This window comes from Hypomesus transpacificus, chromosome 3, assembly GCF_021917145.1.
Source record: "Hypomesus transpacificus isolate Combined female chromosome 3, fHypTra1, whole genome shotgun sequence".
Lineage (NCBI taxonomy): Eukaryota > Metazoa > Chordata > Actinopteri > Osmeriformes > Osmeridae > Hypomesus > Hypomesus transpacificus.
Window position 1 is genome coordinate 12676355 of NC_061062.1, and position 27127 is coordinate 12703481.

Sequence of the window (27127 nt, forward strand, 5' to 3'; positions counted from 1 at the left end):
ATTAATCGTTACTGAACTGGAGAGTAGGTAGGCCTTCATAGGCAACAACTGATATTGACAGCTACTGAGGCAGCCATACTTAGGCAACAACAACAACAATTTTCAACAAACGTACATATGCCAAGAAAAAAATGAAGGATGGAAAAACATCAAGGACAGGACTTTCAGACAAGTGCAAGTAACACTGATGTTGAAATATACTGCCCTCTTGTGTAAAAAAAAATCAGCCACAGAAAAGAGGTAACTTAAAGAGTCGCGGTCATGGATGGGAGACAGTAAGAACATAATGCAAGGGGAATAGAAGCGTTCTTGTCCATTTTATCACTTTAACTAAGTGCGCTCTTTTATCTTGGAAAACTCCCAAATCCCAAAAGACCACCCTATCGGCGCATGCCCACAATGAGCGCATAGTTAAACATTTGACGTCATCAACGAGAAACTACGACTCAAGGGGATCAAAAACAAGAAGCAGCCAGCAGCTTCAGAGAGCTAGTCTTTCGGCTAAGCTTACTAGCTAGACCTTTTTGAAAACTTGTCATAACTTGGTATATTCGGCTAAGAATTTCAGATAAGCTTTAGAACACACAAGTCAACAATAGGCGTGCGCTGGCGTGATTAGAAAATACAACAACTTTACCCCTGAAAGGTGAGTATATTCTGTTTTCGTTTGGTTCTGCTAGGCTACGACTGTGCTACAGCTAAAACCAGGAATAGAAGTCAGTAGCGCTAGGCTAGTTTTGGGAAGATAGATGTTTTTGCGCTGCACGATCCTTACTCAAAACAATCGTATAATACAAATGTGTTGCTAGTTAGTAGAGTTGTTCTCTGTTGTTAGTGTTTGAGCCGACCCATTGCACGGTAAGTTTTAAACTCTCTAGCACTAGCCTTGTAGTGCGTTGCGGTATGAGGTTTGCTAGCTAGCATGCTAGTAGTACTGTACTAATAGCGACGCCGTCGCCGTTGGTTAGCTACGCGTTATCCAGCTTGCTAGTTCGTACCCAGCTAGCAGTGATTTGCTGGCCAGCTTCCTCGAGTCACGCTGTTGTCCGTTCTTGCTTAATTTAGCTAACGCTACTCAAGCTAACCAAGAGTCATGGCGTGTGGAGCCACCTTGAAGAGGACTATGGATTTTGATCCATTGATGAGTCCCACGTCCCCCAAAAGGCGAAGATGTATCCCGGTATCCCCATCATCGTCATCATCTCCGAGGAAATATCTTCGTATGGAACCATCGCCATTTGGAGAGTCGTCGTCCAGACTTACTGCAGGTACTGTTCAATAGTTAGCATGCTAACTACTCAACAAATGAAGATAGACGTTAACCAATTTAGAATAACTGGACTCACCTTAAAGCTTAGCTAACAGCTAAAGTAATTTTATGTATTGACGTGATCTTAATCGATTGTAGCTCAAAAGGGGAGTGGGGGTTGTTTTGCATACTGTCGTCTAGAATTCCAGATATGGCTTCATTCCGTGCTGCAGTCAAGTTTAAAGTTATTGAATATGTCTGTAGTTGTCTCCTGAAATATCAACTGTTATGTAACAAAGCATTATCTTCCCCTCTTCCTCTTTTGTATCCCACCCCGTTCTAGAACAAATCCTGAACAACATCAAGCAAGAGTACAAACGCATTCAGAAGAGGAAGCATCTAGATGGAAGTTACCAACACAATGAAGGCTGCAGCTACCCCTCATCCCCAGACTCCCCACCTCACACCTCAATTATGGGAGGATCCAGTATGCCAGGTTGGTTAGAGTGAACTGTAAATATTTGCTGGAATGATGAGATCAATACTATTGTGCATGTACACACACTGTCACGCAACAGGTTTTTGTCAGATAGCAAGATTTATTGATGGGACATGTCGTGACTAGATAAACAATATTAGAACTGGAGTAGATTCGTGAATATGCAATTCAATTAAATCTTGGTCTCAATATTCGTTTTTATTTTATTTTTTTACACTTGTAGGCACATCCATTGGAGGCCTTTCTCCATCGAGGAAAGAGCAGCCTTTGTTCACCCTGAGACAAGTGGGGATGATCTGTGAGCGTCTACTGAAAGAACGAGAGGACAAAGTCAGGGAGGAATATGAAGAGACCATGACCACAAAACTAGCAGGTGTGTGAAGCTTTGAGGACGTATGCATACAAATTGTACAGTGTGTAATAAACAGGGGAAAGTTTTTTTAGCAGCAACATCACTGTTCTCTTTTTACCCATGTTTCCGTTTTACAGAACAGTATGACACATTTGTGAAGTTTACACACGACCAGTTGATGCGGAGATTTGGAGAGCAACCTGCTAGTTGTGAGTTTGTTAACCTTATTTAATGGACTACTCTGCATTGTCTTTCCGTGGCTGCTTGTGAAAGAATCAACTGTATTTTAGCAGATGAAGAAAAGAAAAAATCTGGAAAGGCTACACTTAACAGAACCTGTTTGGTTTTCTCCCTGTATCTGTTCTTTTCCAGATGTTTCCTGAGGGACACTTAAGACTTTGCCAGGCGACCTTCTCTTGCTGCAAACTATCGTGGAAAGAAATCTCTGAAATCATCACTGCAAGAGATTCAGTTAGCTAGTTAAATGAATCTTTTCTTACTGTGCCATATTTCTTCTTCGGGCAAAGGTTTATACAAGCCATTGTCAGTGGTTACCACTCTGTCGTAAGCAACTTAGGTGCTTCCTAATGTAAATGGACCCTTTCTCTATAAACCAGTGGCCTATGTTTTCCTGCTGCACCAGTATCTATTCTACTCTTACTTTTATAAAGACACCTGGCATTCCAGACATGGTTATTCCTCGTTTTATTTCTTAATGTTACATGTATATATGATAAAGCAATGTAGACATTTTGTGTAAGGTTTGCTGGTTAAATCTATGAAAGTGGGAGATACAAGTTAGTATACTTGAGGAAAAAGTTTACCCATAATTCATATTGTTTGTATTGGACACGAGGAGTTGGAATTGGGTTTATTTGATTTTTTTTTTTCGTGCTCCCTACCAAAATGTTTTATTTATTTAGACATTTTTTGTTTTGCTGGTATTACTTCAAAGCCTATGTACTTAGTGGAAAAACCAAACAATAAAATGTTTTAAGACATGTTTTGTGATGTAATGGGGAGAAATTGAGGGCTGTTGTTACAAATGTGTTTATATCTGTAGGCACAGTACCAACACTCCACTCAGACTAACTTGCACTCATTTAACAAGTGGAGGCATCAGCTTCCCTACACACTAGATGAGGCAAGGATACAAATATATCAAGGCTTCACCCACATGAAACAATAACTACCTACCATGTCCTTCAACATCTGAAAAAGCATACCTTTTGCAAATAGTCTTTTCAAAATATGTACTTAAAGATGTAGAAAGGGCCCCAGTTGTAGATTTTTGTACATTTGCAATGAGTGAACCCAACTTTTTTCCCATAATCCAAACATAGTTACACAGAGCACCTCATTGCAATCATGAGGAAACAATTGCCTAACTGTATTTTCAGGCAATTAATTAAACCTAGCCACATTCCCTGAGGTTTACTAGTCATCTTGTGTGGTCACATTGTGTAACTGTCAGACTGATCACCAAGCTTCTTCGGCCCAGAACAAGATATGGAGAAAATAAGGTTGCCTAAATTGCATTCACCTATCAGATAGTACAATTCTGTAAAACTTGTGCATACCAAGTCATTTAAGCAATCGGATGTCCTAAAGGCAAAGTGGGATGAGGTGGCAAACAATAATTGTTTTGTGAAATAGTCTGACTGCAGCACACCCGAGGCTAGCAGCCGCCCCACGTCAGCCTGGCTACGTGGTCTGTTTTCTGCTTGGTGGACTTGATGAAGCCAAGGAACTCCAGCTCAGACACCGCCTGGATGAAACGAGCGCTGGACAAGAGTCAAAGAAATCTTGGCGATTTTTGACCGTTTACTTTCTCAAATGTTTTATTACGTGGGCTAAAAACCAGACCCGTAGTGAAAGGATACTGCTTGAGTTCATCAACTTTGCCGTAGTCTGCCGAGTCGGGATCCTTGCCCTCTGCGGCTGAGACCACAGTGGAGTAAGCCTGCAAAAAAACAGCAACACAAATACTCAAGACTTGAAGTCATTGTAATTAATCTCATGTATATACACTGGCTACAGTGAACATTATCCTCACAGTCAGACTGCTGCCTGTTGGCATGAAATAGCAGGGTGCTGTACACCTTACCTCCAGCCAGTCATACAGGTTGATCAGGCGGCCACACTCCAGGTGGAGCTTGTACACGATGCAGATGTCAGGAGCAGCATTGGACACAGTCCCTTCCTCTGTTCGGAGACTGTTATTCTGATGGCACAGCATTCACCATCCTCTTTGTTATCCACACTTAGGATAGTTAGCTACGTAATCAAATCCCCTCAGACCTTTACTAGGATGTAAAATAGAAACTATCGAAATCAAACTTTTTTTTAATTGTCCTTTTCATGCAAACAACAAAGATCTTCACAGAAGCCCATGGATAAGCACTGACAACCATTTGAAACCCTCAAGAGAAGCTTTGGCATATACTCTAGGCTGAGAGTGTTTACCTGTAGGTAGTGGTACGGGTTGCTCAGGGCAGTCTGGATGGAAGTGCGAGGCGTGGCGTTCAGATGTCGTCTCAGGATGGCTGAGGAGCTGTAGTAGTACACCTCGTAGAGAGTTTGATTGTCAGGCGGAGACAGATGCATCCTGGGAAAAAACAAAGGTACACACACAAAAAACACAAAATTATAATTTGTATTTTAAATTTGTGGAACTCTCTGCAAATACTTTATGAAAAGAAAAAAAAACATCATCCTAATCTAAACATTTACCTTGTTCCTGATTATGTTAATGTAACTTTTCTCACCTCACAAGGCTGTCGATAAATACTAGTGCTTCATTTCGCAGATTCTCAAACTGACTCAGCTTCTTGGATCTGAGAGAGTCCTTCTTCGCTAGCAGTGACTGAAACACAAGACAATAAGGAGGAATGGAAGTCCATGATCAATCAGACGCACAAATGTTTCTTAGGAAGCGATATCACATTTACAGAGAGGGAGGTAATATAACTTTTTTGGCAGAGAACTAAATGATGTCTATCATTGGCAGAGAGGTAGGTACCTTCTGTAGCTGGAAGAGGTCTGTTTTCATCGGGAGCCCTTTCCCCGGAGGACTCATTTCCTCCCCAGCAGCAACATCAGCAGCAGCAGCCTCTTTTACAGCACAGGGTGATGGACAATATCAATGGAAGGAAGGAGGATACTGGGACTGTGTCAATTACCACCACTATCAGCATCACCACTACTATTACCACCATCATCACCACCACCACTATCATCATCATCCCCACTACCACCATCATTTCAGCTTACTGTCTAGCAGGCTGAATTTAGCCAGAAGCTCCTCCAGCTGCACGAGGGCAGCTCTCGTCTTCTTGGTCTTGCCAGGTTTCAGGATTTCAGCACACTTCCGCAGGGCAGTTACCAGCTCGTCTTTAGCCAGCATCCTGGGGACAATCACTGGTCACAATTAGCTAGGAGATGGTGCCAAGGAACGTCCTGGTTATTGTACGTAATTATACAGCATGTGTACACACACACACTTATTAAGACTAGGAGATTCTTACTTGAAACTGTACATTCTATATTACATGTGACCAAAACTATTGAAGCGACAGGGTAGGGATTATTTTTGATAATTAAACGTGTGTTTCCATGGGATTATCAACGACTAAAATGTTGACACAGCTAACGGTTGGTGAAGCATTACCTGAGCAGCTGCATGGCAGACTGGTACTCCTCGTTCTCCCACACATCGTTTTCCAGACAGGAAATGTGCAGCTCTCTTATCTGGAAAGGGAGACAAGACAATTACAAGACCATACAGTGCAGATGAGCCTGAGTCATCCCACCCACATTCTTATTTAAATGTATGTTTCAACACACACACTTATTTACCTGTTTCCCCAGGGGGTACTTGGGTAAAGAAGAGGTGAGTACATGGAGACACCTCAGGATAGGATAGTAGTTCTTGTGGTATTTATGGAGGTCTTTAATCCATGTCTGGCACACCGCCTAAACAGCCCCAAGACACAAAACAACAATTAGGGGAACGTGTCTTTGAACCCCTGCTTTCTTTAAGCAAAGCAGTAGAGCTTGAGGGTCCTGGTGCGAGACTAGCCTGATTGGAAGGGCCTGTACCTTGACATGCTCGTCACTGGTCAGCAGCTCCACCTGCTCCTGGGGTTCCTGCTTCTCTACATACCTGGAACATACACACACGGGTGGGGGGGAAGGAGAGGGAACACACACACACAGAGGGGGAGTGGAGGGATGGTACAAAAAGTTGAACGTCTGTGCTATTTTCACATCACCACAAATGATCACTTTCTGTTGCCCGTCCAAAAAAGAGGATGTATATATATATATATTTTACCTCCTGAAGGAAGGGAGCTGTCGGACCCTCTCCACATCCTGCTGGCTGAGCTCTGCGACGTGGCCGACAACCTCCTCCTTCTTGCAGCACAGCACACTCAGGGGCTGGGAGTGGAAGTGCTCTAGCAGGGCTAGCTGCGGACAGGGGCAGGAGGAGGTCAACGCCCATGATACAGTATGTGGAAACACATGTGCATGCACAACGACACACTCAGACATGGTACCACACACACCCCTGCACACAGACACATAATTCAGCACTCCCCTCACCTGCAGGCCTTTGATGAAGTTGCGTACTGAGAAGTCGTGGTAGAGGAAGATGCTAACCAGCACCTGCAGCACCTTCCCACTGAGCTTGAAGGGGAACTGGGACGTTAGGATCAGCTGGAAATGTAGACGGATCATAGTGTATTCATTAACCAAGTCTGGGTCTTATTCTCCATGTGAAAATGACACCATCTATGTTCTCAATCCCCACATCTAATAGGTACAAACAAACGTAGGGCATTTACAAACAATGCATTCATTTGGCATCACCGCCACCAGGGTACACAAGTGTAAAAGATTTACACGGATCCTCTTTCTCCAACAGCCCAATCCACTCACATCTGCATGGGTTCATATCCTACCCGAATGTGTACCGAATGTGTACTCCCCATACCTTGTCGATGACTGTGGCCAGGTGCTGAGTGCAGGACAGGGACTGGAAGAGCTCGATGCAGAGCAAGGAGGACACAGAGTGGGGCAGCATGTGCTGGATGGTGCTGGGAGACGTAGCAATGCCAAAAATCAACATCAAGGGGAGTTGGTCAACGTAGCGGCTGTTGAAACAAAGTAACCCGGGCGAAGGAGGATTAGTGAGTGATTATTTTTTTCTGTACTGTGTACAGCAGTCTGAAGGTAAGAATATTGTGTGTGTATATATATATATATATATATATACACACACAATACATACGTGTGTGTGTTTACACAACAACACATAGCCTCAAACTGCAAGTTGCTCAAACAGAGGAGCCCATACCAACACCAAGACAACAATCACCAAAGCTCACTCTTGCACTTCATGAACATCAATCAATACCTCAGTCAATTTTCTCAGAAACGCTGTGTGACATGTGCGTGTGTGCTTTGTTACCTGCAGATAAGGATGAAGTCCTGTAACACTCTGGGGTTGAAAGCCTCCAGATCTTTAAAGATCACTACAATGGGGGGTTGGTGCTGATCCACTTCTATACTGGCAGAACTGCGCTTTTTGCCTGGAGTACCAGCAGAGGACGTCTGTCCAACACAAACATAAGCATCAAAATCAGGAATTATAAAGATCAATATTCAGATACACCTTTATGTTATAAAGAGCATCACAGAATCACCCAGAAGTCATTGGTTGCCACTATCCAGCACTCTGCAGGCAGTTGCCTCCTCCATACCTTGGACTTGTACCAGTCACAGAGAGTGCTGAGGGAACAGTGTACCCTCTTCTGGTTGGACTGGGTACTGCACTGCTCTGTGTCTTCCTCCTCATCTACTGACAGACAGGAACCCATCAGCCTCTTTAGGACTTTCTGCATCAGGTGCTTCAGTGCTGAAAGGTGAAGAGGGGCCACAACCAAAAAGAGTGAATTCAGAGCTATGCCAACAGGAAACCAAATCACTTGTTGACAATGCATGAGTAATTGATGTAAGCTACAAGTGTTCGTGGACCCTTTGTATTGCACATACCAACCTCCACACTCTTTGGCTTGTAGTGAGACCACATATGGAGTAACAGACAGCTGGAGCAGCTCAGTGAGGCTCTGGAAAGTCATATCATGATCGGGCACGTTCACCCCTGGCAGTAGAGAAGAAACAGATACACAAAGGATGCTCATCCAGTATTCCATCAACTGTGCCACGCAACCAAATCTCAAAAAATTCTTGCACATCATGCTTCGGCATCATACCTAGACTGAGGGCCGCTGTGGGTATCTCGCTGGCTCTCATACGCGAAGCCCAGTCATCAGACTTATGTTGGAATGTAGAAGTGCACTTTCTGATGAACTTCAGGAGACTGTCCAGGATCTTCCTGTTGAGTTCATCTTGCAAAACCTGCAAATGCACAATGGGGCACATCACAGCTAAATAACTGTTATTGAAGTATCCCAAAGCATCTACCTTTGACTGAACCCTCTTGTTTCTGTCAAGGTCAATTTCATGCTACAGAACTGCCAATGGTAGTGTAGCCTATGTGTGATGGTGAGAGTTTCTTAGTTACCCCAGTGTCGGTTTTAATCTTGTCCCAGAGATTCTGACAAAGTCTGAACCTGACATTAATGTTGGCTGTGTCTTCACTGCCAATGGTAAAATAATCCTCTGTAATAAAAACAAAAATACTGTAAGAACGCTGTCAAAATAGTCAACATATGATGAGAGATATCTAGACTGTGACATTACTTGGTTAGAAGCAGGGTGCGAATTACGGGAAGGGGGGGGGGGGGTCTGACCCCCCTAATTAAGACTTGTACCCCCCCAAATGAGGTAAAACCGACAGATCGGGGGGCTCGATACACACCCTGGAGAAGAAGTTGACCCCCCCAATTGTCATTGTATAATTCGCACTCTGGTTAGAAACAGTTACTCACCCACAGTGGAAGTCTTCTTTTTCTTTTTGGCACTGGGTTTGAACACAAAACAACCCTGTGGCAAATGAATAAGGACGTCAAGTTGCAACAACCAACATAAACTACCGTAAAACTACTCGCTAACCAGCTAGCTTGTAGTGCTCATGTCAAAACCCGGCATACTGTCTGGATATGAAAAAATACAGCATAAAAGTACAGATGTTCACAATACCTTAGACAATGAAGAAGTTGCCATTTCTAGGCTAAACTGGAGTGTAATAGTTCACTTAGAAAAGACAACTAACGTGTATCTATCCCTCCTAGACTACTGTGTTCTCCCGCCGTACTGACGTAACCAGACGGTCACGTGGCCTAACCTTAATTTGCAGGGTGCATTCAATGCCACCTAATCGAACTGTTACAAAACTAACCACCTAAGGGCTCGAAAAGGTCTCTCAACCAAACAACGGTTTACTGTATATGAAATGTAGAACTTCATTAGTGTTATACATTTTGTTAACGAAAGCTGCTTTGAGAGCTCATCGAAAGTCTTACATATATAGTTGCTGAATGTTTAACGCTCAAGCGTCATCTCAAGTGTGGTGTAAGTTTTTGAACAGCAAACAACACAAATTTAATTCCAAACAGTCCATTATGCACGATCGAATTAGCTAATTTATTTAAAAATCGACACATTACACTAAATTTTGCAGTTTGCATGTAGGCTACCTCTTTGAATGCCATCTTGAATGCAATCTTACCGATCTTACCGATGGCATTCTCATATTTATCATCTGGGTGGGAGACTGGTATGGTGCCGCAGCACAGCAAGGTGCCCACACAGTACACATGTATCAAAACAGGTCGAAGTACATTAAGGTACTGCTATTATAAATTAATTAACTTATTCCATGTACTAAAATCACAATCATTGAATGTATGTGTGGGCCTTCTGGTTATCATGCATTTTGAATGCAAATTCAAAGTAGTTTTGGATGAGTCTGACCATTGTTTTATTGTCATAATAGGAATCACCTCAATAATCAGTGTGCTTATTAACTGAATGTAGGCAAGTGGGAAGCCGGACAATGTTTTCTGAGTGAACTAACCTGTTATGGACAATTGAACACATACACTTAGACTGTAGAAGTTTTACAAAAGCGACCAGTTACAGTTTATTGAACACTTTGTGGAAGACATGTAAATATTACAGATACTAGTGTTGGAAAGAAAATATATAAGAAAAATAAATACAAACACAACTTAAAAAATCCCATAGGGATATATAAAGACTTCTGTTTTTCCTTAAAATTCTCCGTTTAGCAAAAACAATTTTAGTACTAGAAGCATCATAAATACAAACATGTTCTAAAATCTATGTTCTATAGATTACCTGGTTCTTGTGACTAATAACATACATAATAAAATCGACTGTAGCATACATATCATAAGTATAAAATATTTTCATGGTCACATGACCAAAAACTGCTAACTATTGGAAATCTGATGCGCTATGAACAGACCCGTCTGCAGCATGTTTCTTCTCAAATCCTGAGTGAGTGGAGAGTAAAAACATCCAGCTGTGAGCTATCCATCAACTATAGAGACACTTTTTTATAATTACCATGGGTCGCATGTCTTGAAGTTGTTTTAACAAATGTTCAGCACCATCTGAAAATGTCTTATCCATTACAATCTTAACATTAGTCACCGATTTTAGATTTAGAGGGTTTCTAAAGTCAACAAGGTTTTGGCAGCTTTTGAATTCATCAGGTATTTTGCTCATGATGTTAACAGTTTTCTGCTGTAAAGTTCGCTGCCGTTTCAAAGGCAGCTCAGTTGCAGAGCCTTCAGTCATTTTCCTTTTCGGTGTGTCGGGAGATTCTGTGGTGTCCAGAAACTGGAGGAAGGATTTGTCAAATCTGAGAGGCTTAACAGACTCTTCATGCTCAGGCTGCTCCTCTATGAGTCCAGCAGTGCCGGGATCAGAGTTTTCAGACATAACAGTTGAGCGAGTTCTCGGTGTTGACCTCTTTTCTGGACAGGCTGGTTTCTTCCGGGGACGACCTCTCCGTTTCTTCTCCTCCCCTGTGGACGCGATAGACTCGGAGCTCTCGTCGTTTGATAGCTTGGTCTCATCCTGGATGACGCCCTCCAACGACTCCTGCTCCTGACTACTGACCTTTGAACTCTCAACGCCACTCTCATCAGGCCCTGACTGCTCTGAAGATGAGCTTGTAGACATGCCCTCGGACTTGTTAGCATCTTTGAACCTTGAGCGTGAGAGCTTTTTACAGAAAATGAATTGGCTTCTCTGATCCTCAATGTACCGTTCTGTTAGGCCGTGAGTGGTGTAATGTCTGAATATATTCCTTTCAGCCCGTTCGACTGCATCACAGCCTTTTATCATACAGGGGTATTGCAAAGATGATTTTTTGGTGCACATGGCAGATGCTTCTTCATGGGATTTCAGAGAAGGCTTGCCAAAGCTAGTCCAATGTTCCGGTGTTCTAGCATCTTTCTTCTTTGCAATTTTCTTCTTTATTTTAAATTTACTTTCAATATTCTCTTTGCTGTGATTTGGACTGACTTCTTCTGTTTTAACATGCTGTGTCTTAGCGTCACACACAAAATCATGTTTTTTCATGAGGTGACGAAGAAGGTTTGACCGCGTGGTGTAGACGCGATCACAATCCTCATGCTCACATTTAAATGTCTGATCCACAGTTCCACTCTCTGAGATATTAATTTCCTTGTGAAAGTTCTTTATATGCTCAATGTATTTATCCACAGAATCAAAGAAGAGCGTACATTGTGACCTGTCGCACTGGAACGTCCCTACCTTCATGCTAGACATCATGGCTGTAGCTTTGTCACGGGTGAATTTATGCAGTAATAAGTAATGTTGAATCAATCTTGTGATTCCCTGGAATATCCTCGAGCAGTCCTTCACTTGACACCGGACTTCACTGTCATTGACCTCTGCATCTTGTTCACTAGTGGCATCAGCCTTCTCTGCACAGAGTTCCCCTGGAGGGAGGGATGACTGATGCATAGCCCTGTAATGGAGGATTAGATTCTGCTGGATGGTGAACGCTGCAGAACACCCTGCATGAACACAGCGATATGGTCTATAGGGGCTGAATGAAATGTCACCCTCACATATTTTAAGGGTTATTCTTTTGCCCTTTTCCCTCTTTTTGACTCGACCCTTAAATTTAGATGGTGTGCCTTTTGAGCTGCTTGGTCTCTCTTGGGAGAGATTCTGGTCCTGCTGGCTGGACACTGCCTCTGTTGTCTGACTCAGAGCTGAAGTTTCCAACTGGATCTCACTCTTTGCTACAATGTTTATTTTATCTAGCTTCTGCTCCACCTTTGGAGTGTGGTCAGCTTGCTGGACTGTCTCGGTTCTCTTCTCTGGGGTGTGCACAGTTTTGAATTTTAATGCCAAGTCAGATGATGAACTGTCATCATTTATTGGACTTCTCTCTGTTGGCTGCACTTGCCCAACTATAACTTGCTGCATGGGATCGGGTTCTGCATTTCCTGCTGGGATGTCTTGCGGGGCACTTCCCTCCTGATCCATGCCTTCCATAAGGCCAGCAATAGCAATGTCAAGTGGCTCTTGTTTGATAATAGATGACCCTACTGAGGGCCCATTGTCATGACTACTACTACTCTCTGGCTCTGTGTCTGTGCTTGGATTACTTGACCGTTTCTTGCGAAGACCCAACTTCAACTTTAGTATCTCATCTTTTGACAGGCGGTGAACATTTTCATAATGTATTCTAAGGCCGGTACTTCGTGTGAACGTTTTTGGGCAAATCTGACAAATATATGGAGCTAATTTGACTGGGGTTTTCTTCAATTCCTCAATCATCTCATTTGAGTAATCGTGCATCTTGCTAAGGTGTTTAAATAATGCCTCTTTTGTCATGCATCCATACTCACAGTTATCCTGTTCACACTTAAACGGCTTGGGGCCCTTTTCCCGATGCTCCACTTCTTTTTTGACCTTCACTCTTGGAGTCACGCTTTTAAGATTTTCTGAGACTGCATCGTTGCGACTGAGAGTCCGCTCTGTCAAGCTTTTCTCCAGCATTTTCTCACGAGCCGCCTCAACTAGATCCAACTTCTGAAAAGCGTTTTGAATATCCATGAGCTTGTTCTCTGGACATGCTGCATTAGAGGCTGTATCAGACCTGGTGTTAACAGCCAGGCTTCCATTGGACTCTGTGGTGTGGGAGGCATGGCCACCAGAAGTTGGAAGGGAATCCAGGGGTTTCTGTGCTTCCTGTTGGCCAAGTTCAGAAGCCTTTGTAGTAGGAACATTGAGAGTTTCCTGCAGATAATCCCCATTTGACATATTATAAATTGCTCCATTAGTGTCAGGAACATGAGGATCATTGAGAAAGTCAAGAAATGATGTTGGCAAATCAGCAGTCAGGTCTACTTCATCCAGTGGTTTACACTGTGAGCGCTTGGATAAGTGACCTCCAAGAGACTTGGTACTTGAGAACTCTCTGAAGCACCTTCTGCAAATGACTTTCCCATCCTTAATAATAGCTGGCCATTTAGCCCTCTTGCTCTGCCTCCGTTTTCCCTTTTGCACGTCACTATCGCCAATTTTCTCCTCCGAAGGCGCAGCCTCAGACTCTGCATCATCTTCAAATGGGATATCTGCCTGCAAAGGTGGACTCAGCATGACTTCTACAGAGCTGTCGATTTGATGTTGAAAACTGGGGGTCACGTTCTCTGTGTTGTTGATCTCCAGTGTGCCTTGCAGTGTGATTTGGCTGTCACAGCCAATTTCTTTACTTGGGTTGTCAATTAGGGTCCTGGGGCTGAGGCTGGAAGAATCATTAGGAACATAGGATGGGTTATAACTCCCCCCTGGCATGCTGTCAACCATCGTGATAATATCATTATCTATCTGGTCAGGCATATTGACATTGCTTTTTCTTATCAGGGAAGTATCCACACTATCTGGATGGACATCTGGATGCATCATCCCATATTGGTGTCCACCATTGTGCACTTGTACCCCATTATCCAACATTAAAGAGCTTGACACATATTGAGACATTTCATTCATCAAACTTGGTTCTGAACAAACATGTGGGATAGTACCACAGTGGATAGCTGCCATTAAATGCTCTTTGTCTCTCTCTGATGGGTGAACAGCTGGGGTTTGATAAGGGTCTGACTGCCAGTGGTTTAAGATCCTGGATGGGTAATCATTCATGTGGTAGGCATCTGCATAGCAATTGTTCACGGAAGATGTAGACCAGGCTTGAGACATGTCTGCATTCATCAGTCCAGTGGGAGTCTGTGTATTGCCCCATTGAGGGTACATGGAGTGGTTTATCATTGGAGTAATAGGCACTGGATCAGTGGAGACAGGAAAGCAAGGAGCAGGTGAGCTTGAACATGCTATTGGGTATTCCATCTGTTGCAGCCCAGTATTATTGCATAGAGGTGACAGGTGATGCTGTGTCCTGTCCTCTTGGCATGGTGAATCAACGTCTGAAGCCTTGGATGACATCTTTTTTGCCGTTATCTTGACAACTTTATTGTATTTCTTGGCCAATTTCCATTTCTCAAAAATGTCAGGGTGTATTTTCTTTACATGCCTGGAAAGACTTTTGTTGGTGCTGTAAGAGCGTGTGCAGTCCTCAAATGGACAGCTGTGAGCGTTCTCATAACTGCTAGAAACAGTAGGAGTGGTGGGGTACCCTACTAACGAAAAAGGGTTTTCACTCTTAATTGCTGGTGTGGGAAATATCTGTGGCAACACTTTCTGATAAACAGGGGGTACTCCATTATCAGGTTTCTCTTCCAGGTCCCCTTTCACATGTTTAGTTGTACAGGGATCCATGGGATTCTCACCATTTGCTGCCATAGCAGCATGGTGTGGTTGAGGAAGATGGGGATCTGGTTTGCCATCCCCCAACTGTAATGCAGGAGGTGGAGTCAACGGGGTGTAACACTTCTGTGGTTCGTTTGTGGGGCTCATAACAGAATTCAGCATGTTTTCAACTGAGTGTTTCACTCTCACAGGTCCCAGTTCTTTAGGGTACTGGGGAGACATTGATGCGTCTGATTTGAGGGCCCCGTCCTTCATGTAATCCTGTGCATTAATCCGTTCCAGGCGAACAAAGGCTGAGCATTTACCATCTTTCCTCGGAGAGTACTGGGTTGAAGGTTCCATTTTAAGTTCAAGGTTGTTCTCACTAACGAGAGCATCATTTGGTCCATGGCTGTCCTGATGCTGCCTGAACTGGATCTGTGAATCAAAAGTCTTTCCACAATTTTCCATTCTGCAAGTGTAGGTAAGGTAATGCTGTGCCTCATGGTCATACAGGAGATAAGCCTCATTGAAAATCGTCCCGCAATTAGGGAACATGCACTGCGCTTTGAATTCTGTGTGTAGTCTCCTGTGCATTAGGAGCTCAGAATTGGAGCTGAAGTTTGCTGTGCAATTCAGCTGTATGCAGAAATAAGGCTTAGTGCCACAGTGCATTTGCAAATGATCATTGAGGTGCCTAACATTGACAAAGTGCCGACGACAATACTGGCACACTACCTTCTGCTTCTGTAACTCGAGGAAATGAGTGGCTTCTTCGTCATCTTTATGGGCTCTTACATGGCACATCAGATGACGGAAAAACTTGAAAACTTTGTTACAGTTGGTAACAGGACAGGAGCAGTCATCAGTAAACTCCTGCTCACATTTCGGTGGAGGTTTCTGTGGACTGACTTGGACCAATGTGTTGGAACTGGTGTGATTTCCATAGCTTGAACTGGCCTCGACCTTCACGACAGTGTCTTTGAAGCTTTTAGACTGGCTGCCTGGAGATTGTGGTGGCTTGCGTATTTTGCTCTGGGCTTTCATAGCTGCAAGTCTCTCTTTGCAAGACTGCTTTACATGTGATGCAACATGTGGATCTAAAACCTCCCTACTGTCAAAACTATCTGCACAAATCGGGCACATATAGACCCCATCCTTGAAATGCTTCTGTGCATGACGAACAATCCGGTGACCTAAGAACTCTTTGTCACATAAAACACAATACTGCATGTAGGCCTGCCAATTCCTAAACCTTGCAGAAACAAATCCCTGCTCCCTTAATTTCTTAGCTTCTCTATTTTTTTCTTTCTCATCAGTAATTTCATTCAGTTCGTTTGTAGTGTTAGTAAGAAAATCCTGCAGGTCAGTGAACTCTGGGCCCTTGTCTGCTACCTCAGTCTCATAGTCATCAGTGTCATTAAGAGTGTCAATTGATGACACAATGGATGCCTCATCGCCCATCAGTGACAAGCAATTGCGCTTTAAGGTTCTCCAGTCCCAGAACTCTGGATCAAAAGGCCACTGTGTCTTCAAGGCTAACAGTAACTCGCAGCGTAGTGAATTGGGTACTGGTAGATTTTCCTCTTGATCCAGCTTTTGGTCTGGTTCATTGTAGAGTGATTCCACTGCGTAGTACGAGTCCACAGTAGGCTGGAGAAGGAACTCGGTCAGTTGGCATGCCCGTTTGACCTCTAGATCAATGGGCAAAAGGCAGGAGATTGTTTTGCAGATGGTCACTTTGCTGTCCGTGTTGTCGCTGGAAGCCATCTGTAGAGCTTGTATGCACATCTCAATACATGCCGGCAGTCCTGTCCCCTCAGCCTGAAAACAACACACACAAAAAGAATGAGTCATGGGGTAAAGGTTTGTTTGCGCGATATTGCTAAAAAAAGAAAGAAAAAGAATCAACATCATATACAAAGAGGGAAGAAGCACATTTCACCTCAGATTGGATCACTTTAATGAGGAAGAGAATGTGACACACACTCCTGGAGAGAAGGGCCATATTCCTGCACTGAGCGAGAAACACCTCTGCCGAGGATTCCACACGCATCACTAGCTTACTCCAGAAAAGAGTGAGCTCCCTTGAGATGAGAAAGTAAAAGCATTGGGAAACAGGAAGAGAAAGTTCCCAGTACAGACACACTGTGCTGAGTGCTGATAGTCTGATTCCCTAAAAAGTATATTTTCACTTCCAGCACTCTTATTATATTATGTGTGGGTGATTCAAGAGGGTGCTTGTTTAATTTAGGCATCCAGCTACTCAGTATTTGAATGAGTATTGAAGTGATGACAGTGCTACCACTGTTAGTATTTCAGCATGATTGGGAAGTTGGGATCAGATGAAAAATCTTTTGTGATGTGTGGAAAGTGTATGAGAGGGTAAGACTCACCAGGCACAGTACATGTCTCCCTGGAGAAGCTGTTTCTTTAGGAACGCAGCGCACAAACAAAGAGCCTCTTTCTCCTCCCCTTCTGACTCTAAATTACATATCATCTCCAGAGCATCTTTACAGTCCACATGTGTAATCTGGCCCAGACAGAAAGAGAAAGTCTTATTTTTTTTAAACATGGATCATAATTAATTCAATAAAGTTGCTTTTAACAATGTAATGTATTATAATTAATACAATGAGGTGCTGGTGGCCAAAAGTTCACACACAAACAGTCCTTCCTATTATTAATAAGTATAATAAAAGTTAAACCTACTAACCTCGTCCACTAGTTGCTCTGGTGATTTTGTCATACAAATGCAAACCAGATATGTTTGCTTGAAGTTTCCTTTTCCTTCATATCCCGGGTACTCTGAACACACCTTGGACAGGACGGTAGCCTTCTCAATGCATCCGCCTTTCATAAGGTGCTTTATGCGCATGTTGAGAAGTGTGGGACCTTCCAAATCCAAAAATTCATGAACTTTGGAAAACAGAAAACAATATTTCAAACACAATTACATAACAGATGGCTCAGCCCTGTATCTGAAGATAATGTTCTGTGTTTCCTGATTTAGCTTGAACATGATTCAAACAAAAAATGTACCTCTCTCAATCTCAGGCATGTCATTTGAGAGAATGTGGCTTAGTGTGGTGTTGGACCACATGCCATGCTCCTGAGCCAGAGCTGGCAGCATGTGGAGCTGCATGTTGCCACTTTCTTGTAAAAAGTTGTGTGCCATCTACAAAGGTCAGGAACTAGTTAATTCAATCATAAAGCAATTATATTGATCGAGGAACTACTTGTAACATTTTCCAGCCCCATTAGCCTACTTTTCTGTTTTGACTTTCACTAAGCGTTCTAGTCACAGAGCAGCAGTAGGGACACTGACCTTCACAGAGGACTGGAAGTCCTCCCATAAGACACCAGGGACATGCTCTGGCAACAAGAGCAGCAACTCCACACAGCTCCTGCATGTGTTGTAACACATTAATACACGGTCAGTGTTTCCCACAGATTAGAAAGCTATATGTGGCGGGGGGGGGGGGGGGGGGGGGGTGTTGTTTCATGTCAGACCGGGGGGGGGGGTCGAAATAATTCACAAAATCAATCAACAACAACAAACAAATAATTTCTGCATATGCAGGTAGCGACGCTGCATACAGGGTGCTAAATAACTATTTAACTGGTCGGCTCCATGACGCCGGGTAAGTAGCTAGCTCTTGAAACTTCTCACCAAAACAACGAAGGGGAACCTTCGATTAAGACATGTCCGTCGGTACCTAGCGAAAAGTAGCCTCAACTTTCCTAGACCTTTAGCTACGGCACTAATGCTGAAGGCTCGCTGATGTAGCTGTCGGTCTCACTAGAACGGCGTATGCATCGTTGCTAACGTGTGCTGACGTAGTGACTGTGTGTGTATGTGAGAAAGACGCGTGCGTGAAAGAGACGGAGGGAGAGCAGGGAAAGGAAATGCAGCTGAACGAATACGCTGCGTGTTTTTACCTAAATAGCGAAAAAAAAAAATGTTTACGAAACGCAATGTGTGGCGGCCGGTGTTGATTCTGTGGCGCACCGCCACAAATTAGTCTATGTGTGGGAAACACTGACGGTTGTTACTCGCTTGTTTGCTTACATTTAAAGGATTAGATTAGTCTATTGCAGTTCTTCATGAATACAAAAAAGGGGAATTTTACAGTAATAGAACAACAAATTGTCTCAACTTTGTCTCACAACATTATATATTGACCAAATCATCATATTGCTACTCACAGTGTTAGCTTTTCAAGTACAAGTGGCACATTTTCACATTCGGAGGAGAGACAAGGAGTGGCCTTTGCATAGCTGAGTATGGCCAAGGTGTAAACCTCCAGCAAAGGCAGTGGATCCTCATCTGTCTTCCACCGGCCTGCATGTTCCACAAGGACCTAAAAGCCAGATAACCAAATCATGACAGGGGTGCCTGAATGACATAGGCCTACAGAATAATCAAGAAAAATCTTAGAGGTTGCTTTGACACCTGATTAAAAGGGGAGTTAACCATTCTGCACATACAACAATAATTACTGTACGCCTAAAACTAAATTATATAATTATATTTTCAGTAAATCCAAATTATTATTTTACAATTAACTTCATAAATCAACTTTAGGTATTAAGTAGGTCATTTGACCAAATTGATCATGAAAGCACAATATGCATGCCTAATTTCCAAGCGATAAAGCACTTCATACATATCTACCAACAGGTGAAGCCACAATGGAACAAGAAAAAGTATTGAGCCAGGATCTGAAGGAGGGGAAGAAAAAGAAAAAAACTTTTTTCCCCTTCCCCCTTTTCTCCATCTCTGTAGGAAAGGAAGCCTAGAAGACATTATATGGGTGTGACCCCTTATTTTTTTCTTTGGAGGCAATATTCAAGTATCAAACTAGGTTAAATGTTCCTTCACAGTAATCTAGTATACATGTTGATCTCTGATAGCCTCAAAACTAACCGGAGTCAGCACAACAACATGCATGAGTTTATTTAACCCCAATGGTTTAAAACACTTATATTTGCTATTAAATACCATTGTGCATTTTTCACAATGTCATCGAAATAAATGCTTAATTTCCTTCATTTGTTAACGTCACATGCTCGTCAAAATGTGACCAGATGCTGTCTGTTGGTACACATCTGTGTGGCAAATGTCCCAACTTTTCCTCTAAACTGCAATAAATTATATTTTTAAAGTTACACAGGTAATTTACCCACAAACACAATACAATTATATAATTTGTATAATTAAAATGGAAAATCACCTCATGAGGCCTATTCTTGGCACCTATATTGATCTGGCTGAGCACAATGGACAAATGGACAGATGTTGAAGGAGCTGACCTACGCCGCTATATTTCGGACAGCATGACCATATAAAGCGAAAATGTTCTCGTAACTCACAGAGCGTCAAAAAACAAGTTCACTATTGCACTAAAACCAGCCTGACTACTCATCCATCTTTGCACGGCATGATCACAGGGAGCCTGCAAAGCAGTTAGCTAACTACTAGCTAACTAATAGCAACACAAGCTTTGAAAAAATGAATGATGCTTGCACACGGTACTTAGTAAAAGCTTATACAATGCATCTTCAGATACTATAATGTACATATTCTATAAATTATAATATTGGAGGGGTGAGCACATGCGATTATATTTGTCTTTAACGTGGTTCGCCTGCTAGCTGCAATAGCTACATTGTTGTAGCTAACTAGCTAGCTAACGTACACGCGCATCCTCGGCCAGGAAGCTGTGTAGCTGGCCACCTAGGATGGGTTGGTGAAAAAAATGCTTACTTTGCAGAATTCCTGGCAGTAATGCAAAGAAGCCTCCAACGTTGATATCGGGCTCTCTTTTAATATTGTAGTTAATTCTTGGAACTGTTCTCGAAGCACCTCGATAGCTTTCCGTGTATCATATTCCTTCTCTGTCTCTCCCTCCGCCATCTTCACAACAATCACGGCCGCGTACGCACAGATGTACGCTGCCAGGCTTGCACACGCACGGACACGCAAGGGGGGAGGGGAGCGCAGAGGCTGCTGTTACTGCTCCACATTCTTTGATATCAACAAAGCATCAGTGACCTTAGAATGACATCCTGATGAAGAACAAACCTATATGTAGAGCTAAAATAATTATTTGGTGTTTTGAATGACTTTGTTCGTTGCCCGCATATGTTAGAGGCTTTTGATTGTCAGTTGACACAAATATGATTATATAGTTATGTGAAAAGATGGAATTGGTATGTCCTCAAGTTGTCCTATTTCATAATAGGAAGTAATAGTATTGTAAAGTTGACAAATAAGTCTGTATGATTGGTCAATGTATAAGATATAGCATTATAACATGAACACATAAATACACAACATATATAACACTAACATAGTAGTGATGTAACATGAGAGTACCCTATGATCTAATATAGGCAAAACAAAATCTGTAGGTTAGTTTGAGTTGGATTAGGTTTTTATTTCACATAGCGCAGTCTACACTGATTTTATCAACACAATAAAATGTATCAGTCACAAACAATCACTTTATATCACAAGACCTTGGCTACATATTAGAGTGTTTTAAATATTGTCAGCACACTTTGAGGGTAAAATAAATGTTGTCTTTGTCTCATAAAGGCAACTGATGTCGCCAAGCTACGATGAGGACATCCCCAATTTTTCCCTCATGCTTATGGTGACTTGTGATAATAGCACGTGCTGCAGTGACACTCTGTGTGGTTCCTCAGACTGACATTTTCTATGATCACCTAAGAAACAGAAACATAAGGAAAGAGTTGAGTTTTACATTTACAGTATTTTCTATCCCTCCTCGTGTATCCTAAATCGATGCAGGTACAAAAATGAATCCATAGGTAACAAATAATTTGAGTAACAAGACATTATTCTATCCAGAAGACAAGGGCCCTTGGAATAATTTGCTGTTACATAAAGATAATGGTATTACAAATACACACACATATACACATATACTGTTCACACTGTCACTTTGTGAGACTGAAAGTTGTCATTACCGGTTTGCCCTCTTTTGCGACACAGCATGTGGCTTCAGATGTGATGTTCTTTGGGACCAGCATGGTCTTCTTGGACCTGAGGGGTGTTGGGTAAGCTCTGGAGAAGCAACAGCCCACACACTGAAAGATTGGGGCATCAGCACGTGAAAAGGCATTGTTCTTCTTTAATTTGCATTCCTCACAGCCAACTATGACAGAAGGAAAACAATTTTGGTTTAGAGTCAAGACCATGAAAAAACTATGATCTAGAAATCAATCATGCATGGTTAGAACTGGATAAGGGTTACAAACAATATTATGTAGCACTTGTGGTTGCCTACAACTCAGATCTTGACAAGCTCAACTCTCTGTGACTGCAACATAATACACTGAGAGTTGTTTGCTTCTAGTTTGAAGACAAACAGCTGTTAAATGTAACCCTAGATGAACACAATCTGTTGTCCTTCTAGACAGCCCTACTACCACCAATGTGCCCTTATACACTTAAATCAGAGTCCCAACTTGATGTCTGAACTTACTGTTTGCCATGTCACCGTTAGGGTAGGAATCTGCAATGTAAAGTAGTGCTGTCAGTATGAGAAGAGACACTCCAGTTGACTTCAATGAGCACATCATGGTCGCAGAGATAACCTGAGAAAACAAACAGACAGACACTGCAAAACAGAAATATTTTTCATTAAGTAATCCCCACTAACAGTAAAACAATTCATTGATGGCTTGAGACAAAGTAGTTTAAGAGTTTCTCATACCTTCGTTTGTGCTGTTGTGGGAGCCAATTTAGTGAACACATTGGGTTCATCCATGCATTTTTATATCAGTGTTCCTCCGCCCATGTGCTTGGCTGGGATTAGATAAAACCCCTCCCCCATATCAGTGATCTCTGTTAGTCAGTGACCACTTAGATACCTGCCTGGTAATCCCTTTAGTGAAAAAACAAACTATCTCAAAAGTCACACACATGCTCCTCATCCTTCCATCATGATTATGAATGCTGTTTGCAATCCCTGAAACAGATGGGTTGTTACCAGGTAATCGTGCAGAGTCACACAGTATGGGTCAATAGTTTTATAATTGGTCAATATCAGAACAAAAGAACTGTTCAAAGGATTATGAGTGTGTTTTAACTACATCATTTTGGGACAGAATAGTTTACGTAATGAATGGTTATGACTGTAGTGTCACTTCCCATAGAGGCTAAGTATATAATTTACGTCAGGGTTGCATCTCAGTGCTGACTGTGTATAAATTCATGCAATTGTATTAATGGGTGGTGTATTTGAAGCATGCTAAGCACTTTATATTTATTTCAATATGTATTAATACTTAGCCTAAATGAAAATATTTTTTGTTATTTTGCTTTTCCTTTTAATTAATGTGCCTACTCGGTTAAAGCCCTTTTTGACTTTCAGACTTTGGGGCATGGATAATGTTTCAGTCCATCTGCAGGAGTATCCATCTGTCTACATCTGATTTGAAATGCCAAGGATGAATATTGATTTTCTTCACCATCTCTTTACCTTTCAAATACAGTTGTTTTTACTTCTTGTGGCCTTGGTAACGTTGGTGACTAGGCCTTGGCATAAGACCAATGTAACTCAATAGGTATTGAGGATGACACATGGAATCTCTGAGATTTAAGGGATTTTTAGCTTATGGTGCAACTCATGTCATGGCCCTTTTTTCACCCTGACTTGGTCCTTTGTGTAACCAAAATGTTTGTTCTTTAGTACAGAATTGAGAGGATTTTTTCATGGGTTGTACGTGTATATTTATTAAAGATGGTAAATTTAATCAAAAGTGATACAATTTTGTCATTTTATCACAGTTTTTACCTTTCTACTCAACATAGCGTCCTCCAAATATAAACAGTTGCATTATGCACACAACATGGATAAACTCTCTCTTTTTCTCTCTCTCTCTCTCTCTCTCTCTCTCTCTCTCTCTCTCTCTCTCTCTCTCTCTCTCTCTCTCTGTACCACTATGTCATCCTTTTATGGGGCCTGAGAAGTTTTTTAAAAGCTTGCTTGAAGTCCTGGTTGAAGCTAGTGTAGAGGAGAGGGTTAATGAGTGAGTTAATGTACCCCAGCCATGTAAGGAATTCACACACCTGGGGTGAGGCCTGCTGTAAGACCTGAAGGCCCACCAGCAGCTCCTTAAGAAAGAAGGGCAACCAGCAGAAAACAAAGGCACCTATAATTAGTCCCAGTATCCAGGCAGCCTTTCTCTCTCTGGAGGTACAAACCTGGGTTCTTTCACAGGAAATCTTTTGCACCATCTGACTCACAGTGACAGGAGCTTTGAGCCTTTGGAGTTCCATTGGATTCTTGGGGTCAGTTGTGGCCAATTCGTACATGCAGTGGGACTGCACCGAGTGGCAGCCATGCAAGAGGCTCTCTCCTCTGGCTCTCCTCTCGCAGAGGGTACTTGACTTCCTCTGCCTTTGGTAAAGTGTCCTGGCTGCTATGAAGATCCGGTAGTAAAGAACCAGGATTAGGACTAGGGGAATATAGAAGGCCCCAAAGGTGGAGTATATTGTGTAGCCAATGTGATCATGCTCTATGAAACATTGAGTTTCATTTCCCATTATACTATTTTTATCAAGGTTATACCTCCAGAATAGAGGAGGCACAGAGATGAGAATGGCGAAAGTCCATACAATGATAACCATGATGGCGGCGTGGCGGGGGGTTCTCTTGCAGGCATACTCTAAGGCTTTGGTGATGGCCCAGTGTCTGTCCAGGGCAATAGCACAGAGGTGCAGTATGGAGCAGGTGCAGCAGGTCATGTCCATGCTCAGCCAGGCCTCGCAGACTACAACACCCAGCAACCACTTCTCTTTGGCAATGTAGACGATGCTGAGTGGCATTACCAAGATGGCTACCAGGAAGTCTGTGGATGCCATGGAGCAAATCAGGTAGTTGGCAGGGAGTTGCAGTTTTTTGGTGGTCAGGATCACCAGTATGATTGAGCCATTTATTAAAGCAGTGAGGGAAGTGATGACACTGAGTACAATCACTACCAGCATTATGAAATCCCTGGGGTAAGTACTTTTTCAGTAATAGTTTTAGATTTGTATTTGGCCCAAGCCTTGGGCCATTCACTTATGCTCTTGTCCTCACGCACTCCATTATATTAAAGGTACCTAAGGAGAGAAAAGTTCAAGATAGTGTTATTACTGTAAAAGATTTACAAGATAGATCTGGTGCATTTGAGAAGCAGAAGTGTATGTGAACAAGATGAGTTTATGTATCCAATGTCAGTTGAATACAGTACAATTTTATGACAAAGTAATTAATATGTGAAACATTATTAGTACGTTGGCATCCATTTTTATATGCACTCAAATTCTTACAGGTTTCTGACAGGGACTGGGACGAAATCTCTCCACATGGTGGCACAAGAGATCCATGAATCACAAACCACTATATCAACACAACCATCAGGTTTTCACACTGAACAAACATATTGGTTATAAATTAAATAATCATCAAATATGAAATCCAATATTACATGCAAGGCACTGTTCTACGTTTTGATGTTGGACAGCAGCAAGACAACATCATCTAATTAAATTTTTGAACAAAAGGTTTAGCTGACATTGTTTTTGGGAAGTGAGGGGTATTTTCAAAGATCAACACCATATTTACAGATTTCACCATATTAACGGTAGGCTACTTTGCAATAAGTTACTAAAGTGAATATTATCTAAGAAAATGTTACGGACAAACATACCAGTATCTGCTCATTTGAAAGGTGAACTTCCCTATGCAAATCATTGTCAATGCTGGAACAAAGGAGAGATACAAAGTATTAAAGTAATACATTGTTCCTCCCTTTCATAACATATATAGTATATTGACCACAAACACAGTGGTTGATCTGTTTGATATGAGTTGTCTGAAGAGAAACCAGAGAGATGTCTTAACATTTATCTTAAGGTGGGTGGGATCATCCCATGATTCGTGCATATGAGCTGCATATCAATAAATCTTTTTGAGTGCACCTAATAAAACTAACCCAGTCTGAAGGGTGACAAGAAAGACAATGGCCGGGTTTCCCAGATTCGTTAAGAAGCTCTTAACGCTAAGATCTTCTTAAGAACGTTCCAAGAGCGTTCGAGAGCGCCCTTACAACGTTCTTAAGACGCGCTTAGCGTTAAGAGCTTCTTAACGAATCTGGGAAACCCGGCCAATGTCATTTGGAACACTGTTAAGTGTTATTACAGATCATTGAGACTGATCCATGGATTCTCAACAACTAAGTATTCAGTTATTGAGAATCCATCAAAATTAAAGTATATTTTCTAGGTATGTCATCTGACAAGTAGCGGCAGGCAGTCTATCCATGCCTTTTCATTTTCACACATCATACAAGAACTGTAAACGTGCAAAACTAAGCAACAACTTACCCTCTGATTAAATCCATTCACATTTAATGTAATCCTGAAATTTTAACAAATTCCCATGTTTTACTGCGTGCAACCCTGTGTAGGCTATTTGGTAGCTTTAGTCGCGGCTGTGCGTGTGTTGGCACCTGGACATCATCACACATCGGTTCAATGGAATGTAAAAGAGCGAGCGCGCATAGAGCACATAGGTTTGGCACCCTCCACCTCCCCAAGGGCCAATGAGAGGGCAATTTATCGAATGGATTCTGACGACAGTGCTGTTTTTTTCCGGAGGTGACATTCCTCTGTAGCTTGAAATGTTAATACTGTAACATGGACAGATCTGTTGAGGCTATAGGCTATGCAGTACAGAAACTTTACTGCAATTGGTGCCAAAGGCTGGCTACATCGCGCGTAAATGCGTGGCGTATTTACAAACAGGAGTTGATTGCACATTTTGGCTTCTTCATCTCACATTCATTACTCTCTACAACAAGCTCTACTGTTAAAATCTATGTCGCCTAGAAATGCCAACAGGAGATCAGGCGATGTCTGCTGGAAAGGAAAAAGTCTAAGACATTTCTCCTTAATCAGCAGTTGAGGGAGGTGTCAAATAGGATAACGGCTTCAATCCCAGATGGTACCCTTGAGCAAGGTACTAAGTCTGAACTGCCTCAGTAAGCGTCCTGCCGTATAAATGAATATATTGACCTAATGAGATATGAACCGTCCCGGGATCGGGTTCATTTGTGCAACCCATCATAGGCGTTTCTAAGTATACCAGACAAATATCTACATTCACAGTCCCCATGCAAGTTCTAATAACCTCATAATATTTCATCTTGCGCTCTGCATGAG

The 27127-nt window shown here is 42.3% G+C and overlaps 5 protein-coding genes across 9 annotated transcripts; 1 reads left to right on the forward strand and 4 right to left on the reverse strand.

Annotated features, from left to right (window-relative positions):
• The first annotated feature begins 279 nt into the window (after positions 1 to 279).
• LOC124466407 (akirin-2-like) lies at positions 280 to 3101 on the forward strand. The gene is made up of 6 exons (XM_047018239.1): positions 280 to 646; positions 1066 to 1268; positions 1593 to 1745; positions 1972 to 2121; positions 2238 to 2309; positions 2473 to 3101. Exons 2-6 carry the CDS (start codon positions 1094 to 1096, stop codon positions 2481 to 2483), a joined length of 561 nt encoding a protein of 186 aa, XP_046874195.1. The 5' UTR covers positions 280 to 646; positions 1066 to 1093; the 3' UTR covers positions 2484 to 3101.
• orc3 (origin recognition complex, subunit 3) lies at positions 2872 to 9380 on the reverse strand. The gene is made up of 20 exons (XM_047018238.1): positions 9268 to 9380; positions 9057 to 9111; positions 8690 to 8787; positions 8379 to 8523; positions 8162 to 8266; positions 7866 to 8020; positions 7574 to 7716; positions 7097 to 7256; positions 6706 to 6819; positions 6437 to 6570; positions 6202 to 6265; positions 5959 to 6075; positions 5771 to 5850; positions 5374 to 5507; positions 5123 to 5214; positions 4869 to 4966; positions 4567 to 4708; positions 4208 to 4324; positions 3984 to 4063; positions 2872 to 3884 (listed from the first exon to the last, which is right to left on the reverse strand). Exons 1-20 carry the CDS (start codon positions 9289 to 9291, stop codon positions 3779 to 3781), a joined length of 2163 nt encoding a protein of 720 aa, XP_046874194.1. The 5' UTR covers positions 9292 to 9380; the 3' UTR covers positions 2872 to 3778.
• Positions 9381 to 10182: 802 nt separating this feature from the next.
• Positions 10183 to 20830, reverse strand: znf292a (zinc finger protein 292a). The gene is made up of 8 exons (XM_047050733.1): positions 20654 to 20830; positions 19093 to 19247; positions 18212 to 18290; positions 17926 to 18061; positions 17600 to 17802; positions 17280 to 17416; positions 16829 to 16970; positions 10183 to 16707 (listed from the first exon to the last, which is right to left on the reverse strand). The coding sequence occupies exons 1-8, from the start codon at positions 20801 to 20803 to the stop codon at positions 10630 to 10632; spliced, it is 7080 nt and encodes a 2359-aa protein (XP_046906689.1). The 5' UTR covers positions 20804 to 20830; the 3' UTR covers positions 10183 to 10629.
• Positions 20831 to 21305: 475 nt separating this feature from the next.
• Positions 21306 to 22719, reverse strand: cga (glycoprotein hormones, alpha polypeptide). 2 transcript variants are annotated; one of them, XM_047050783.1, is made up of 4 exons: positions 22632 to 22719; positions 22401 to 22512; positions 21883 to 22070; positions 21306 to 21618 (listed from the first exon to the last, which is right to left on the reverse strand). In XM_047050783.1, the coding sequence occupies exons 1-4, from the start codon at positions 22683 to 22685 to the stop codon at positions 21541 to 21543; spliced, it is 432 nt and encodes a 143-aa protein (XP_046906739.1). In that variant the 5' UTR covers positions 22686 to 22719; the 3' UTR covers positions 21306 to 21540. The 2 variants fall into 2 exon arrangements, with proteins under 2 accessions (XP_046906739.1, XP_046906747.1); XM_047050791.1 differs by having other exon boundaries at positions 22401 to 22535; positions 22632 to 22716.
• Positions 22690 to 26480, reverse strand: LOC124488191 (5-hydroxytryptamine receptor 1E-like). 4 transcript variants are annotated; one of them, XM_047050771.1, is made up of 4 exons: positions 26291 to 26480; positions 25615 to 25666; positions 24125 to 25024; positions 22690 to 22802 (listed from the first exon to the last, which is right to left on the reverse strand). In XM_047050771.1, exons 3-4 carry the CDS (start codon positions 24905 to 24907, stop codon positions 22770 to 22772), a joined length of 816 nt encoding a protein of 271 aa, XP_046906727.1. In that variant the 5' UTR covers positions 24908 to 25024; positions 25615 to 25666; positions 26291 to 26480; the 3' UTR covers positions 22690 to 22769. The 4 variants fall into 4 exon arrangements, with proteins under 4 accessions (XP_046906727.1, XP_046906701.1, XP_046906709.1 ...); XM_047050745.1 differs by lacking the exon at positions 22690 to 22802 and having other exon boundaries at positions 23839 to 25024; XM_047050753.1 differs by lacking the exons at positions 22690 to 22802; positions 25615 to 25666 and having other exon boundaries at positions 23839 to 25024.
• Positions 26481 to 27127: the final 647 nt, after the last annotated feature.

Coding starts and splice junctions, on each gene's coding strand:
- LOC124466407 (XM_047018239.1), top strand. CDS start 1,094: ATGGCGTGTGGAGCCACCTTGAAGAGGACTATGGATTTTGATCCATTG. Junction 1,746..1,971: donor GGGAGGATCCAGTATGCCAG/GTTGGTTAGAGT, acceptor TTACACTTGTAG/GCACATCCATTGGAGGCCTT. Junction 2,122..2,237: donor CATGACCACAAAACTAGCAG/GTGTGTGAAGCT, acceptor TCCGTTTTACAG/AACAGTATGACACATTTGTG.
- cga (XM_047050783.1), bottom strand. CDS start 22,685: ATGGATGAACCCAATGTGTTCACTAAATTGGCTCCCACAACAGCACAA. Junction 22,071..22,400: donor TAACGGTGACATGGCAAACA/GTAAGTTCAGAC, acceptor CTTCTGTCATAG/TTGGCTGTGAGGAATGCAAA. Junction 21,619..21,882: donor TCGCAAAAGAGGGCAAACCG/GTAATGACAACT, acceptor TCTGTTTCTTAG/GTGATCATAGAAAATGTCAG.
- znf292a (XM_047050733.1), bottom strand. CDS start 20,803: ATGGCGGAGGGAGAGACAGAGAAGGAATATGATACACGGAAAGCTATC. Junction 18,062..18,211: donor ACTTCCAGTCCTCTGTGAAG/GTCAGTGTCCCT, acceptor TGACCTTTGTAG/ATGGCACACAACTTTTTACA. Junction 17,417..17,599: donor CAGAGCAACTAGTGGACGAG/GTTAGTAGGTTT, acceptor TGTCTGGGCCAG/ATTACACATGTGGACTGTAA.
- orc3 (XM_047018238.1), bottom strand. CDS start 9,291: ATGGCAACTTCTTCATTGTCTAAG. Junction 9,112..9,267: donor CAACTTCTTCATTGTCTAAG/GTATTGTGAACA, acceptor CATTTGCCACAG/GGTTGTTTTGTGTTCAAACC. Junction 6,076..6,201: donor CCAGTGACGAGCATGTCAAG/GTACAGGCCCTT, acceptor GGGGCTGTTTAG/GCGGTGTGCCAGACATGGAT.
- LOC124488191 (XM_047050753.1), bottom strand. CDS start 24,907: ATGCTGGTAGTGATTGTACTCAGTGTCATCACTTCCCTCACTGCTTTA.